Source organism: Rhinopithecus bieti, unplaced genomic scaffold (genome assembly GCF_001698545.2).
Source record: "Rhinopithecus bieti isolate Rb0 unplaced genomic scaffold, ASM169854v2 scaffold_16234, whole genome shotgun sequence".
Taxonomy (NCBI): Eukaryota; Metazoa; Chordata; class Mammalia; order Primates; family Cercopithecidae; genus Rhinopithecus; species Rhinopithecus bieti.
The window spans coordinates 2,252,837-2,268,681 of record NW_016808946.1 but is presented as its reverse complement, the minus strand read 5'-3'; the positions used below and the strand labels follow the sequence as shown (position 1 = coordinate 2,268,681).

Below are 15,845 nucleotides of genomic sequence, written 5' to 3'. Positions count from 1 at the left end.
GAATCACTTGAACCGGGGAGGCTGCAGTGAGCTGAGATCACCACACCACTGCACTCCAGCCTGGGCGACAGGGTGAGACCTTGTCTGGGAAAAACAAACAAACAAACAAAAAAACAACACCTGAGGAACCAAATTAGTGGGAGCCCACTTTAATCAGCATACCAAAAGTTTTAGAAAACTCTAGTTGAAAAACTGTAAGTGGCCGGGAGTGGTGGCTCACGCCTGTAATCCCAGCACTTTGGGAGGCCGAGACGGGCGGATCACGAAGTCAGGAGATCGAGACCATCCTGGCTAACACGGTGAAACCCCGTCTCTACTAAAATACAAAAAAAAAAAAAAAAAAAGCCGGGCGTGGTGGCGGGCGCCTGTAGTCCCAGCTACACGGGAGGCTGAGGCAGGAGAATGGCGTGAACCCGGGGGGACTTGCAGTGAGCCGAGGTCGCGCCACTGCACTCCAGCCTGGGCGACAGAGCGAGACTCCGTCTCAAAAAAATTAAAAAAAAAGAAAGAAATTCCTCCCCCAATTGTGCATGAGGAAAGAAAGGGTTGTCTCCTGCCTCGCCTGGCACCTCTCTTAAAGATTGTTGACCACAGCATTCCCCCACCCCAACAAGAGCATTAATCCGCAGTACCTCCAGGTCCCTTCCTAACATCTACTTTCCTTTAGAGAACACCAGCTTTTGTTTAGTGTCACCTAGGTATGGACACCTTCAGGGTACACCTGAGCACTTAGTCTTGTTCCTAGGATGGGGGAAACCAGGTGGGAACCTACAAAACTGCCTGGGTGAGTCCTTAGATAATATAAAGACCCATAGTCTCTCCAGATGCAAAGAAAGGGTTTCTCTGGATGGATGAGGAGAGTTTTGCAGGGCTGCAGGGCCCATAGGCCTAACTTAATGCCCTCTTAGGAGGCACAGATGCCCCCAGTCTAGGGGGAAGGGCCATCCAACATCTGCCGTTGTAATGAGTGGGTAAATTAGAGACCAGCCAAATGGCTACATCCAGTTTGATTTAGGACTGCTTGCTATTATTATTAGTTCATTATTGGTAATTAATTATTGTTATCAGTAAAGTACTTAGAAGAGAGTAATTTCTCAGTAAGTGGTTGATATTAGAATATTATGTTATTATTACTTATCTTTTTTTTGAGATGGAGTCTCGCTGTGTCACCCAGGCTGGAGTGCAGTGGTGTGAGCTCAGCTCACTGCAACCTCTGTCTCCCAGGTTCAAGCTTTTCTCCTGCCTCAGCCTCCTGAGTAGCTGGGATTACAGGCAAGTGCCACCATGCTCAGCTGATTTTTGTATTTTTAGTAGAGATGGGGTTTTGCCATGTTGGCCAGGCTGATCTCAAACTTCTGACTTCAGGTGATCCGCCTGCCTCGGCCTCCCAAAGTGCTGGGATTTCAGGTGTGAGCCACAGTGCCTGACCTGATCAATTTCCTTCTAAAAAATATTTCTCATACACTCCAGATTCTAGAGGGATTTAGTTCAAGCCTTTAGGTATATAATAAAATTGTGATCACTTTGTAAGGAGAAAATGAAAAACAGGCCGGGTGCGGTGGCTCACGCCTGTAATCCTAACACTTTGGGAGGCTGAGGCCAGTGGATCACTTAAGGTCAGGAGTTCGAGATCATCCTGGCCAACATGATGAAACCCTGTCTCTACTAAAAACACAAAAATTAGCTGGGTATGGGGGTGTGCACCTGTAGTTCCAGCTACTCGGAAGGCTGAGGCAGGAGAATTGCTTGAACCTGGGAGGTGGAAGTTGGAGTGAGCCGAGATCATGCCACTGCACTCTCGCCTGGGCAACAGAGTGAGATTCCATGTCAAAAAAAAAAAAAAAAAAAAAAAAAAAACAACTCCTAGAATTAAAGCTGACATTTACTAAGTACTGTAGGGGTGGAAGGGTGTGATACCTTTCCTCACCCATCATAAAGGTCACAGATGACATGCCTGTAAAAAAAAAAAAAACTGCTTAACAAGAGAAAAGCATACCAAGTTTAGTTAAGCAAAGCTTTATGTGACATGGGAGGCTTCAGAGATGAAGACTCAAAGTCCCAGGGAAATCTGTCTGTTTTTGTGTTTAGTTTCAAGGAAAAATGAACAGCTCTGAGGCCAGGCGCGGTGGCTCACGCCTGTAATCCCAGCACTTTGGGAGGCCCAGGCGGGTGGATCACGAGGTCAGGAGATCGAGACCATCCTGGCTAACATGGTGAAACCCCGTCTCTACTAAAAATACAAAAAAATTAGCCGGGCGTGGTGGTGGGCACCTGTAGTCCCAGCTACTCGGGAGGCTGAGCCAGGAGAATGGTGTGAACCCAGGAGGTGGAGCTTGCAGTGAGCTGAGATCACGCCACTGCACTCCAGCCTGGGCGGCAGAGTGAGATTCTGTCTCAAAAAATAAAAAATAAAATAAAAATAAATAAAATTAAAATTAAAAAATGAGGCCGGGCGCGGTGGCTCAAGCCTGTAATCCCAGCACTTTGGGAGGCCGAGACGGGCGGATCATGAGGTCAGGAGATCGAGACCATCCTGGCTAATACGGTGAAACCCCGTCTCTACTAAAAAATACAAAAAACTAGCCGGGCGACGAGGCGGGCGCCTGNAAAAAAAAAAAAAAAAAAAAAAAAAAAAAAAAAATTAAAAAATTAAAAGAAAAAAATAAAAAGAATGAACAGCCCTGTTGGGTAAAAAGAGAATGAACAAGGCTTGTCCAGATTCTTCCTAGCCTCTCCGTGCGGCATTCCTTCCTCCTGGTTACGGGGTAGAACCTCTCTCTAATGAGGTCTTCAAGGAGAGAAGAGAGAGAGCCACCTTTCTAGGTTTTATGGCTACTTTGGAGACACAGGTTCTAGTTTCTGTGACCCACCTTGGAGAAGAAGGATTTTTTTTTTTTTTCTTGAGACATGGTCTTGCTCTGTTACCCAGGCTGGAGTGCAATGGTGTTATCATGGCTCACTGCAGCCTCAACCTCCTGGGCTCAGGTGATCCTCCCACTTCAGCCTCCTGAATAGCTGGGATTAGAGGCACGTACCACCGTGACTGGCTAATTTTTGTATTTTTTATACAGACGGGGTTTGCCATGTTGCGCAGGCTGGTCTCAAACTCCCGGGCTCAAGTGATCCACCTGCCTCAGCCTCCCAAAGTGCTGGGATTAAAGACTTGAGCCACTGAGCCCCCTGCCAAAGGAGGAATTATTGTTCTGTGACTGCCTCAGGGGAGAAGGAGGGGCTGGAGACAGGAGGTCAGGAGGCGGTCACAGAGACCTTGCTTTTGAGGCCTCCAGTCTTCTTTAGTTTATAGTACTTAGTATGCCAAAGTGCCAGATATTGGGGTGACATTTTCTAAGCCCCAACCGTAGTTGTTGTGTGGCAGACAGTATGAAAGGGCTTCATAGTGGGCCGGGCACGGTGGCTCACGCCTCTAATCCCAGCACTTTGGGAGGCCAAGGCAGGTGGATAACCTGAGGTCAGGAGTTTGAGACCAGCCTGGCCAACATAGTGAAACCCTGCCTCTATTAAAAATACAAAAATTAGCCGGGCATGATAGTGGATACCTGTAATCCCAGCTACACAGGAAGCTGAGGCATGAGAATTCTTTGAACCCAGGAGGTGGAGGTTGCAGTGAGCTGAGATTGGGCCTCTGCACTCTATCCTGGGAGATGGAGTGAGACCCTGTCTCAGAAAAGAAGAAATGCTTCATAGTAAATGCTCACAGCGACACTAGGGCACGTGCTGTTCTTATTCCTATTTATACTAAGGCAACTGAAATCAAAAGAAACGAAGCAACCTGCCACAGGCGCAGCACTAATTGCTGCTGGAACTGGGGTGGGACCCAGGAGGTCTGGCTCCAGGACCCTGACGTGTAAACACACAGCAGGAAAATCCAGCCAGGGCTGAAATGAGAAGGATAGAGCGAAGTAAGGCAGGGAAGACAAGGATCGGAAGGCAGCACAAGGCTGGGCCTGTGGAATGTCCCTGTGGCTCAGACACTGACACTGTATTCAACTCGACCAGTTGGGGCCAGAGACGGAGAGAGGAGGGCACGAGAAGACCCTGCTGGCTGGGCGGGCTTGGCAGGCTGGTGGGGTGGGGGGGATGGGGGAGGATGGAGAAACAAAAGAAAGTGAAACTGTTGGAATCCTCAAAGGAACCGGAGTTCCTCCAGACCTATTCTTGGCTGTGGAAGGACATAATAGACCCCCACGTGGCATTCCACAAGGCTTGGGGTCATATATTGAGTGAGTACAGACACTCCCCAACTTACAATGGTCTGACATGATTTTTCTACTTTCCAACCGTGTGAAAGTGATCTGTGTTCAGTAGAAACCATATTTCCAGTCCCCAGTATAACCGTTCTGTTTTTCACTTGCAGTATAGTGTTCAATAAATTCCATAGGGTTTTCAGTACTTTATTATGAAATAGGCTTGTTTTTCATGATTTTGTACAACTGTAGGCTAATGTAAGTGTTCTGAGAGTGTTTAAAGTAGGCTAGACTAAGCTATGATGTTCAGTAGATTAGGTGGATTAAATGCATTTTATTTTCTTTTTTTTGAGACAGGGTCCTGCTCTGTTACCCAGACTGGAGTACACTGGTGCAACCTTGGCTCACTGCAGCCTCCAACTCCTGGGCTCGAGTGATCCTTCCACCTCAGCCTCCCAAGTAGCTGGTATTACAGGCTCACACCACTATGCCCAGCTAATTTTGCTTTTTTCTTTTGTTTTGAGACGAAGTCTCACACTGTCGCCCTGGCTAGTATGCAGCGAGGCGATCTCGGCTCGTTGCAGCCTCCGCCTCCTGGGTTCAAGCGATTCTCCTGCCTCAGCCTCCCAAGTAGCTGGGACTACAGCCGTGCGCCACCACACCCTGCTAATTTTTGTATTTTTAGTAGAGACGGGGTTTTACTATGTTGGCCAGGCTGGTCTCGATCTCCTATCCTCGTGATCCACCCGCCTTGGCCTCCCAAAGTGCTGAGATTACAGGCATAAGCTACTGTGCCTGGCCTAATTTTGCTTTTTTAAAACGTTTTTTGTAGAGATGAGTTCTCACTATGTTGCTCAGGCTGGTCTCAAACATCTGGGCTCAAGCAATACCCCCTCCTCCTCGGCCTCCCAAAGTGCTGGGATTACAGACATGAGCCACCTCACCTGACCTGAGTGCATTTTGGATTTATGATATTTTCAATTTAGGATGGGTTTTTGAGGATGCAATCCCACTGTAAGTTGGGGAGCACCTGTACACTTTTGGAATTCAAGTTTAAATTTTTCATGTCCCTTTGCCAACCTGTCTGAGTCAAGTTTGATATTTGTACCTTCAATAAAGAAACTGACATATAGGATAGATTCATTCATTCATTCATTCAGCAAATAGTTATTGAACACCTACCTGGGCAAATACTTAGAAGCGAAAAAGCCATACAACCCTGCTAGAAAGCAGAGCCCTCAGGCCCGGTGTAGTGGCTCAGGCCTATAATCCCAGCACTTTGGGAGGCCAAGGTGGGTGGATCACCTGAGGTCAGGAGTTCGAGACTAGCCTGGCCAACATGGCGAAACCCCATCTCTACTAATGATACAAAAATTAGCCAGCCGTGGTGGCAGACGCCTGTAATCCCAGCTACTAGGGAGGCTGAGGCAGGAGAATTGCTTGAACCCAGGAGGTGGAGGTTGCAGTGAGCTGAGATTGTGCCATTGCACTCCAGCCTGGGCGACAAGAGTGAAACTCCATCTCAAAAATAAATAAGTAAAATAAAAAATAAAAATAACAGAGCAGAGCCCTCCACAAGAAGCACATCAGAGAAGGGCCCTTTAGTGGCAGAGGAATTGTCAATGGGATTCTAACTAGAGCCCCTTCCTATGATATTTCCATTCAGCTTGTCACAAACACACTGGTTGTGTGTTTCTGGCCTGAGGTCTGCCAGAGCTGGGGAAGGCCTGCGTATTTTGTTGGGCAGTGTTGTTCTTTGTGTCTGTGGACATGTTCTCTCGTGCACTGAGGGCCAGCTACCATGAGCGGCGGGGCAGGAGAAAAATGGAGGCAGAAGGGGAAGGAAGCCAATGGAACCTGTAGGATTGGAGTCGGGTGGCTTGGTGGCTCTGCTGACCTCCCAGACCTCATCTCCTGCCCTTCTGCCCAATCTCTGGTTGATGCCAAGATTCTTAAAGCATCAAACACCATTTTGACTTGTTAGCACCATCAGCCATGTCCTCACCCCATTCGCTCAGAGCTAGGAGGGAAGAGTCCTGGGGGGATGTGGGCACAGAGGGAGTCAGCATGGTTGGTTCTTTTATTTCCTTCTTCGTGTGTCTTCCGGAGGAGGCTCGACACTGCTGGGAGGTGTGAGACCCCCACTTCCCGCTTCAGAGGAGACATTTGTTTCTGTGACTACTTTAATGAGGGCTGACTCTGAACGATTTGTCCCAATGGCATAGAATTCACACTTACAGCGGCATCCCTTGCTGACACTTATGGACCCCAGCCAGGCTCCATAAATACTCCTTCTTGAGCTTTAAAACACAGGAAATCATGCCTAATGTTCCGACTGCTTTGTTACCTCATCAGAGTCCTATGAAAATCACTGCCGGTTAAGAATGTTCCCCGCCAGTCCTTCCCAAACACGTGGCAATAGTGCCCTGTCCCTCCAGAGACCCTAGTGCTCACAGAACTCATCAGAACGCTCTATGGAACTCTTGGCGATTGTGGAAAAGGCAGAGAAGGAAATTGCCTGTGCCCTGTTGGAGTCCAGGAAGCTGCAGTTATTTAGAAACCACCCAGAACGAAAGCGGAAGTAAGAGGCTATTGTCCAAGAGGAAGGAGAGCGCACTCCAGCTACTCTCGAATTCTCTGACCTATGGTATTTCCTTCAACCCCTGCTGCATACAGCAGCAATCCTCTTATTTTATCGTGTGTGTGTGTGTGTGTGTGTGCACATATGCGGGTGCGTGTGTGTGTGTGCATGTGTATAGGGGTGCATGTGCGTGTGTGTGGGTGTGCATGTGTGCAGGTGCGTGTGTCTGTGTGTGTGTGCATGTGCGAGTGCGTGTGTCTGTGGGTGCATGTGTGTGTATGCATGTGCGAGTGCGTGTCTGTCCTTGCGTGTGTGTGTGCATGTGTGAGTGTGTGCGGGTGCGTGTGTGCATGTGTGTGTGCGCGCGCGTGGGTGTGTGTGTGTGTGTGCATGTATGTGTGAGTGCAAGGGGGCGTGCATGTGTGAGTGTGTGTGTGCACGGGTGCATGTGTGTGCATGTGTGTGTGTGTGGGTGCGTGTGTGTGTGCGCGCGTGGGTGCGTGTGTGTGTGCGCATTGTGTGTGCGTGCGGGTGTGTGTGCGCGTGGGTGCGTGTGTGTGTGCGCATTGTGTGTGCGTGCGGGTGTGTGTGTGTGCATGTGCATGCTCACGTGCTTTCCTCAACTCTGAGCATCTTGTTCAGAGCTCAACTCCAGCCCCTGGCCCAGGCCCTGCACTGAGCAATCCTCAATGTGTGCTGCCTGCCTCCCACCTCCATGGCCTGTCCTGGTTGTGTCATAACTTCAGGCTGCTTCCTCCTCCTCTCTGTTCGTTCTCCCATCTCTCCACGTGGATGCTGCTGGAATTCCAAGGGAGGCATTGGAGGGCTCTGGCTGCATCTGAATGATGGCTCAGATACCCACATGAGGCCTGTTGTGGCCGCTGAGCCCAACGGCCTGAGACGCCTATCTGCCGTGGGGTTTATCTTTGGTGTTTGCTTTCACTGCTTTCAGGCTTCACTGGCGGTGGCTTTCATGTCTGACTCTGCTGCAGGCTCTTCGAGGTCTCATCTTCCTTACAGGGGGGCAGTGGCCACAGGGAGAGAGAGGAGAAGAACAAGGAAGTGGGTGGGGGAGGGCAGGGTGCTTCTGCTGCCTCTCTAGGAGGAATCCAGCCCCCTTCCTCCTTGGGAGGCCGGCCTGAAGGTGAATCCAACTTCGGTCCTGGCAGCCCCCTGCCTGACAGCAGCCTCGGTGGTCCTAAATGAGTGGCACAGTGCAGGGATGGGCACCAGGCCCTTAGGGTGCCCCACCTCTGGGGTCACCACGGCACCCAGGGGTGTCTGGGCTCCACTTTGGCTTTAGGATCAAGACCACGGGGAGACATACAGCCTGCCCGAGGAAGCCCTGGTCAGCAGAGCTGGGTGGCACTGGCTGGAACTGCCACCATGATAAGAGATGTCCTTCCTGGTGCCAAGCCAGGCCACCCCCTCACCAGTTCACACCCTTTCCCAAGATGGCATCGGACCCTGCCCTAGCCCTGGCTTTCGTTGAGCTGTCTTGTCCTTTCTTATCTTGCAGGAGTCCTGCGTCTGCTCTTCTCTGCACTCAGCCACCTTGGCTCGAAGGAAGCTGCTGGGGACCAGCCTGCTGCAACCCACCTCAGAATCTCTTTAGGACCCCAGCTGCCCCAACCCTAAAATGGGAAGGGAGATAAAAATCTGGGACTCTGGCCAGGTGCAGTGGCTCATGCCTGTAATCCCAGCACTTTGGGAGGCCGACGTGGGTGGATCATTTGAGGTCAGGAGTTTGAGACCAGCCTGGCCAACACGGTGAAATCCCATCTCTACTAAAAATACAAAAAGTAGCCTGGTGTGGTGGCACACATTTGTAATCCAGCTACTTGGGAGGCTGAGGCACGAGAATTGCTTGAACCTGGGGGTTGGAGGCTGCAGTGAGCTGAGATCGTGCCACTGCACTCCAGTCTGGGTGACAGAGCAAGATTCTGTCTCCAAAAAAAAGGAAACAAAAAAATCTGGGACTCGCAGTCAAGAGGTCTGGCTGAGGGATTATGATGAGGACCAGGCGAGGGCAGGGAGCCTGTCTGCCTTGTTTGCTGCTTAGCTCGGGGCAAACGCTCAATCCAGTGTGTTGAGAAGTCGTAGGTGGAACACCAGGCTTAGGGTCCCCTCCAAATGCCCCTATGGAGCTCACTACCAGCACAGGCAAACCATCTCCTGGAGGAACAAAGAGAGACACCAGGTGGCTTTTTAAATCTCTTTATTTACAGCCCAAGAGCACATGCAACATGACATCATGGGACTACAAGGGTGTGGCACCTCCCCCTCCCCCTGCCGCTCCCGAACTTTAAAGAGGAACTACAGCACCCTAGGAAATTGCCTAAGAGTCAGAAAACCCTACACTGAGGGTCCCAGGCCGAGGTGCTCCATTCATTTACCCCAAAAATAAAGACCAGTTGCAGCCCAGGAGGCTGGGCCTCAGAGCCTGGGAGTTTGTTATTGCTGGTAATTAGCTAGGCAAAACAGGTCTCAGATTTGCCAGCTCACACCTGAATACAAATACCCCGAATTATCCGAATGTCCCTGACCACTCCACATTTCTGTTTTCCCCGTCGCATCCTAGACTTGTGATTCTCAAACTTGATCGTGCCCAAGAATGACCCGGAGAACTTGTGAAAAGCCAAATGGCTGGGCCCCATCCCCAGAGGTTCTGGTTCAGTAGGTGTGGGGTGGTGGGGCCCAAGATTCTGCATTTCTTTTTGTTTTTTTTGTCGTTTTTTGAGACAGGGTCTCACTCTATTGCCCAAGCTGGAGTGTAGGGACGCGATCATGGCTCACTGCAGCCTCAACCGCTTGGGCTTAAGCAATCCTCCCACCTCAGCCTGGAGAATAGCTGGGACTACAGGTGTGCACCACCGTGCCCAGATAATTTTGTTATTTTTTGCTGAGACGAGGTCTCCCTATGTTGCCCAGGCTAAGATTCTGCATTTCTACCAAGCTCCCAGGTACTGTTGCCGGCCCGGGACCATAATCTGAGTGTCTAAGGTCTAGAAAGCCTTTTGTACCCAGAAGTGACCCGGCCATGGATCCCGTATCAGACCACTTGTTCTGACTTAGAATTCAGAAAACACACTCCCTGCAATATAAACCTCTGGTTCCGCAAACCACTCTTCCCAGGAAAGGTGACTTTCCCTGCCGACCTCCTCCCCAGGAAACACACACAGTCACCATTGCCTGTGAGAGTGAAAACCATCACAGAGGTGACAGGGCTCAGTCCAACCCCATGAAACCCCCAGTGAGGAGCCACAATGGTTTGCTTCTCTGGCCTCTCCACTGTCTGTTCCAGCATCATTTTCTTGGCTGTTCTGTTGTTTTATAAACCTTGTCTCTCCAACTGCAGAGTGAACCCCACTGCAGGGGCCATGTGCCCACCACCTCAATGTTAGGTTTTGTTGGGTGGGTTGAATGTGGCTTGAAATAAGGACCCACCTCCAGCAGCTCAGTGGTAGAAGGGGTTGTGGCTTTAGGATTTACTTTGTGGTTTGGTCACTCCTCAAGGGGCCGTGAAGCTGTCATTTTCCCACAAGCCTTGGCCCTCATGTCATTGCACGCTCAGCCTATTCCCAGCAGGCATGGAAACCACTCTTGGTGTCTCCAGACAAACCATGGAATGGCAGCCCTGTGGGAACAGCAGGTATTCCTGGGATCCGCGGTGAGACTCCAGCTGGAGGAGTGCAGGAGGGCTCAGGCCATAGGCCCAGCAGCTACTGGTTGCCACATGGCCTCCTGCTCAGCTCCCCCACTCCACCCAGGGTGTCTTTTTAGACTCCTGCACCTATCTTATTGCAAAGTCACTTACTCCTCCAGCCCTGCCTCGGTGCCTGGAATCTACATGCTGCCAAGGGCTGAGGCCAGAACAGTTTTCCAAACCTCTTTGACCACGGAAACCGTACCCTGCCCCTTTCTAATGGAGCACCTCATGGTCCCAGTGTTCTATGGAACACACTTTGGGGAAGGAGCTTAAATAGTGACTTAGAAATGATCTCAGAGGCCGGGCGCGGTGGCTCAAGCCTGTAATCCCAGCACTTTGGGAGGCCGAGACGGGCGGATCACGAGGTCAGGAGATCGAGACCATCCTGGCTAACACGGTGAAACCCCATCTCTACTAAAAAAATACAAAATCTAGCCGGGCGAGGTGGCGGGCGCCTGTAATCCCAGCTACTGCGGAGGCTGAGGCAGGAGAATGGTGTTAACCCAGGAGGCGGAGCTTGCAGTGAGCCAAGATCCGGCCACTGCACTCCAGCCTGGGCGACAGAGTGAGACTCCGTCTCAAAAAAAAAAAAAAAAAAAAAAAAAAAAAAAAAAAAAAAGAAATGATCTCAGAGTATGTGATGGGTCATTGTCAAAGAACCAAACATCTCCTAAAATTCTCCTAGAATAACGAATTAGCTAACACTGGAGGTTTATTAGGTGGTAGGCACTGTTCTAAACACCTTATAAGAATTCTGCATTCACAGGCCAGGCACGCTGGCTCACACCTGTAATCCCAGCACTTTGGGAGGCTGAGATGGGTGGATCGCCTGAGGTCAGGAGTTTGAGACCCGCCTGGCCATCATGGTGAAACCCCATCTCCCCTAAAAATACAAAAATTAACCGGGCATGGTGGTGTTTGCCTGCAATCCCAGGTACTTGAGAGGTTGAGGCAGGAGAATCACTTGTACCTGGGAGGCAGAGTCGCAGTGAGCCGAGATTGCGCCACTGCACTCCAGCCTGGGCAACAAGAGTGAAACTCTGTCGCGAAAGAAAAAAAAAAACAAAACGAAGTATGCATTCACTACTCACAACAACCCTATGAAGGGAGAGTTATCCCCATTTTACAGATGAAAAAATCAAGGCACAGAGACCTTAAGAAACTTTCCTAAGGTTGCCAAGGCGGTGAGAGGTGGAATAGGTGGATTTATCACCAGCTGCACTGCTACAGATGGAAGGGGAGAGCAGAGGCTCTCAGCCCCAGCTGTATCTGGAGTTACCTGGGGGAAAAGCTATGAAGCCCAGACCAAACAAAGCAGAAGCTTTGTGGGTGGGTCCCAGGCCTTTTAATGTTCCCAGATTATTGCAACGTGCAGCCAAGGTTGAGAGCGAGCAGGCTTGAGCAGGGGTTGGCAAACTGTGGCCCTCAGGCCAAATCTGTCCCACTGCCTGTTTTTGTGTAGTTGGCCTGCTAAGAGCAGTTTTTGCACTTTTAAATGGTTTTAGAAAATTAAACTAATAATATTTTGTGGCCAGGTGCGGTGGCTCACACCTGTAATCCCAGCATTTTGGGAGGCTGAGGCGGGCGGATCACCTGAGGTCAGGAGTTCGAGACCAGCCTGGCCAACATGGTAAAATCCCATCTCTACTAAAAATACAAAAATTAACCAGGTGTGGTGGCACATGCCTGTAATCACAGCTACTTGGGAGGCTGAGGCAGGCAAATTGTTTGAACCTAGGACGCAGAGGTTGCAGTGAGCCGAGATTGAGCCACTGTATTCTAGCCTGGGCAGCAGAGCAAAACTCCATCTCCAAAAAAAAAAAAAAAAAAAAAAAGAGAATAATATTTTGTGACATGTGAAAATTATATGGAATTCACAGGTGTGTCCATAAATAGTTTTTCCGGAGCATAGCCATGGATTCATTTACACACTGTCTGTGGCTGCTTCAAGTTATAGCAGAGCTAAGTAGCTGGTGGAGATCGGATGGCTTGCAAAGCCTAAAATATTTATTTGGTCCTTCACAGTAAAAGTGTTCTAAATCCTGGATTAGAGGAAATTGGCTTCTGTATGAGCAAAATAAATTTAAGACAGACCTAAGGAAGAACTTCCTGGCAGAGAGGTTGGTTAGACACTTGACAGGGCTTTGGGATTCCCAGTCTGGAGTTAAGAGGGTTCCATCCACTCATTCCTCTTTGGAAATATCAAATAGAGATAGCTAGGGCAAAGAGATGGGCCTTGAATTTCCAACCATGGAACTGCCCTGGCAACCAGTGACAGTTCTGTGGGCCTTTTAGCTTTGTCCTGACCCTCTGTGTTCTCCATGGCTGATGTCCTAGGACCATCTAACAGCTGTCCCCTAGCCATAGTCATGCTGGGCTTTCTTCCTGAGGTCAGTACTCCTTAGGGTTCTAGCCCCACAGAGCCAGCACGGTCCCGAGTCACCACTTAATGTGAGGCACACACAGCATGTGGGTTGTCTGGTCTCAAGTACGAAGCTGCTGGCAGATCTGTCCTTTTAATTTTTTAAGTGTTTTGTATTTTTGGAGTCTCACTCTGTTGCCCAGACTGGAGTGCAATGGTGTGATCTTGGCTCACCGCAACCTCCACCTCCCGGGTTCAAGTGATTCTCCTGCCTCAGTCTCCTGAGTAGCTGGGATTACAGGCATCTGCCACCATGCCTGGCTAATTTTTGTATTTTTAGTAGAGATGGAGTTTCACCATGTTGGTCAGGCTGGTCTTGAACTCCTGACCTCAAGTGATCTGCCTACCTGGGCCTCCCAGAGTGCTGAGATTTCAGGCATGAGCCCTCGTGCCCAGCCTTAATTTTTGTATTTTTGGTAGAGACAGGGTTTTGCCATGTTGGCCAGGCTGATCTTGAACTCCTGACCTCAACTGGTCTGCCCACTTCGGCTTCCCAAAGTGCTGGGATTACAGGCATGAGCCACTGTGCCCAGCCATATCTGCCTTTCAGCTAGCCTGCTTTGATCTCCCAGTTCCCCTGCCCTCTCTGCTCCCTCCCCACAAGGTTTCCATGCCCACCACCACTTGGATAGGGAGAGAACAAGCGTATTTAGTTTCTTCTAGATCTGCCTGCTTTCCTTGGTGCCTGACCCCTGACCCCCACTGATTTTCCCAGCGCAGTAAACATCTCTGGCATTTTACGGGCGTGATCCAGGCCAGTGAGGAATTTGGCCAGGAAAGTCTTTTGTCATTTGCAACCTGGTTGGCCCTGGAACAGAGGGTTGGCCAGGAGTGAGATGCCAAGTGGGAGGATTTAAATGGTTTTCCTGAAGTGAGCCCTGAAGCCAGATCTGGTTGGACAGATGTTCTGGGTGGGGATTGAGAGTCTGGCCTGTTAGGGGCAGTTAGCTTCAGACAGCACCTCAATTTCAGGGGAGCCTCAACTTCCCATTGGGCTCTGCTGCAAAAATGTGGGGTGGGGTCCAGGGATGGTTTTGTGGTCCTGGAAATCACTAAACAGTATGCAAAGTGGGTAAATGTGGGCAGTATGTGTGGGGTTTTTTTTGAGTCCATGCTCGCATCAGAACCCCTGGGGTGGAAGCTCTCCAGAAAACTGTAAAGTGCCTGTCCAGGACTGGATGAGCAGGACCATAGGGACATAAAGGCCAGCATGATTCTTTTCCCCAAACACTTCCTATCCCAGGATATCAGCCACCAGACCACAGGGATCAACCTGCCCAACTTATTCCTGCAAGCAAGTATGTGCTTAAGTTGTATTTTGTTTTGTTTTTAAACATTATACATCTTTGTCCAGGGAAGGCAGAGAACAGTCAAACTATTTCAGCCACAGAGAAAGGGACTACCAGGGTGTGAGCCTCTCTTGCCAAAAGCCTTGGAGAATCTGGAAGAAATTCTTGGTTGTGGAGTCGCAAGAACGTGGGCCTTGGAGTGGACAGCCTTGGCCCAGGTTCAGGTCCTTGCTCTGTCATGTACTTCCCAGGACCTCTCAGTGGGGTCCCTGGGCCAGCAGCATCACATTCCCTGGGAGCTTGTTAGAGCACAGAGCCCAGTGAGTCGGATGTGCTTTTTTTTTTTTGAGATGGAGTTTCACTCTTGTCCCCCAGGCTGGAGTGCAGTGGCAAGATTTCGGCTCACTGCAACCTCTGCCTCCCAAGTTCAAGCGATTCTGGTGCCTCAGCCTCCGAGTAGCTGGGATGATAGGCCTGTGCCACCACGCCTGGCCTAACTTTTGTATTTTAAATAGACACAGAGTTTCCCCATGTTGGCCTGGCTGGTCTCGAACTCCCGACCTCAGGTGATCCACCCGCTTTGGCCTCCCAAAGTGCTGAGATTACAAGCGTGAGCCGCCGCTCCCAGCCAGATGTACATTTTTAACTGGACCTGCAGGTGACTCTTAGCATGTTCAGGTTTGAGGAGCATTGACCCTGGGCAAGTCAGGTTAAATAACTCCAGCGTGCCTCAGGGTCCTCAACCTGTCGCATGGTGATAATACCTACTTGAAAAGGTCGTTGTGATAATTCAGTGAGATAATGTATTCCACCGCTTAGCACAGTGCCTGGTATCCATATTCATCTCCTGCCGGTGGACTTTCTTTAGGGAAGTTTAAATTTCTTTTCTACTCTCAAAAACGCCTCTTGGTTTTGAACTTGAAGCTGTTGCAGTGCTGGAGTCGGACAGTAGAGGGCACTCTCGGCATTGCCATCGCGGAGAGCAAGACACGCGGGATGGAGGCTGCGTGGGACAGGGCTGTGGGTGTGCAGGTGCTGCGGCTGCGGACCGGCTCCTGGGCACCCACCCAGCTCATTCATCGAGCGGCTCCCCTCCTGGGGTCGAGTGTACTGGGCCTGAGCCTGCAGCCTCAGCCATCTGTTCCCCGACTTGATCTCCCACTGCTGGTTATAAACAAATCGCCCGGCTTGTGCAAACCTCCCGGGCTCAGTCCCCAGTCCCGCGGGGCCGCTAGACGTTGATGAAGGATCCCTGGTCGCCGTTGGCCGTCTCGGGCTCCACGCAGCGCCCTTTCCTCCGTGTAACCCTGCGGTTCCGGTGGAATTTGGCATAGCAACGCAGCCCTGGGCGAGGGGAGGTAAGGGGGTCAGAGGCGCCAAGGGCCGGTGCCCTCCCCTTCTTTCCCCTGCACGCTCGGGCCCGGCCAGCTCTCTCCCGCCTTCTTTATTCTGCCCCGCAACCCAGCCTCCTCACGGCAGCCCCAATGAGCTTAAAAGACACGAATCCGGGCGGGGCGCGGTGGCTCACGCCTGTAATCCCAGCACTTTGGAGGCCGAGGCGGGTGGATCACGAGGTCAGGGGGCCGAGACCATCCTGGCAAACATGGTGAAACCCCGTCTCTACTAAAAATACAAAAAA

General features: G+C 50.6%; 1 protein-coding gene across 1 annotated transcript in view; it reads right to left on the bottom strand.

Moving 5' to 3' along the window:
- Positions 1 to 14,704: 14,704 nt before the first annotated feature.
- Positions 14,705 to 15,845, bottom strand: part of DRAXIN (dorsal inhibitory axon guidance protein) — a 15,420-nt gene continuing 14,279 nt past the window's right edge. The window contains exon 6 of the mRNA XM_017887916.1: positions 14,705 to 15,550. Coding sequence (XP_017743405.1) covers positions 15,438 to 15,550 — 113 coding nt within the window. The 3' untranslated portion in view covers positions 14,705 to 15,437. The remainder of the gene's footprint in view (positions 15,551 to 15,845) is intronic.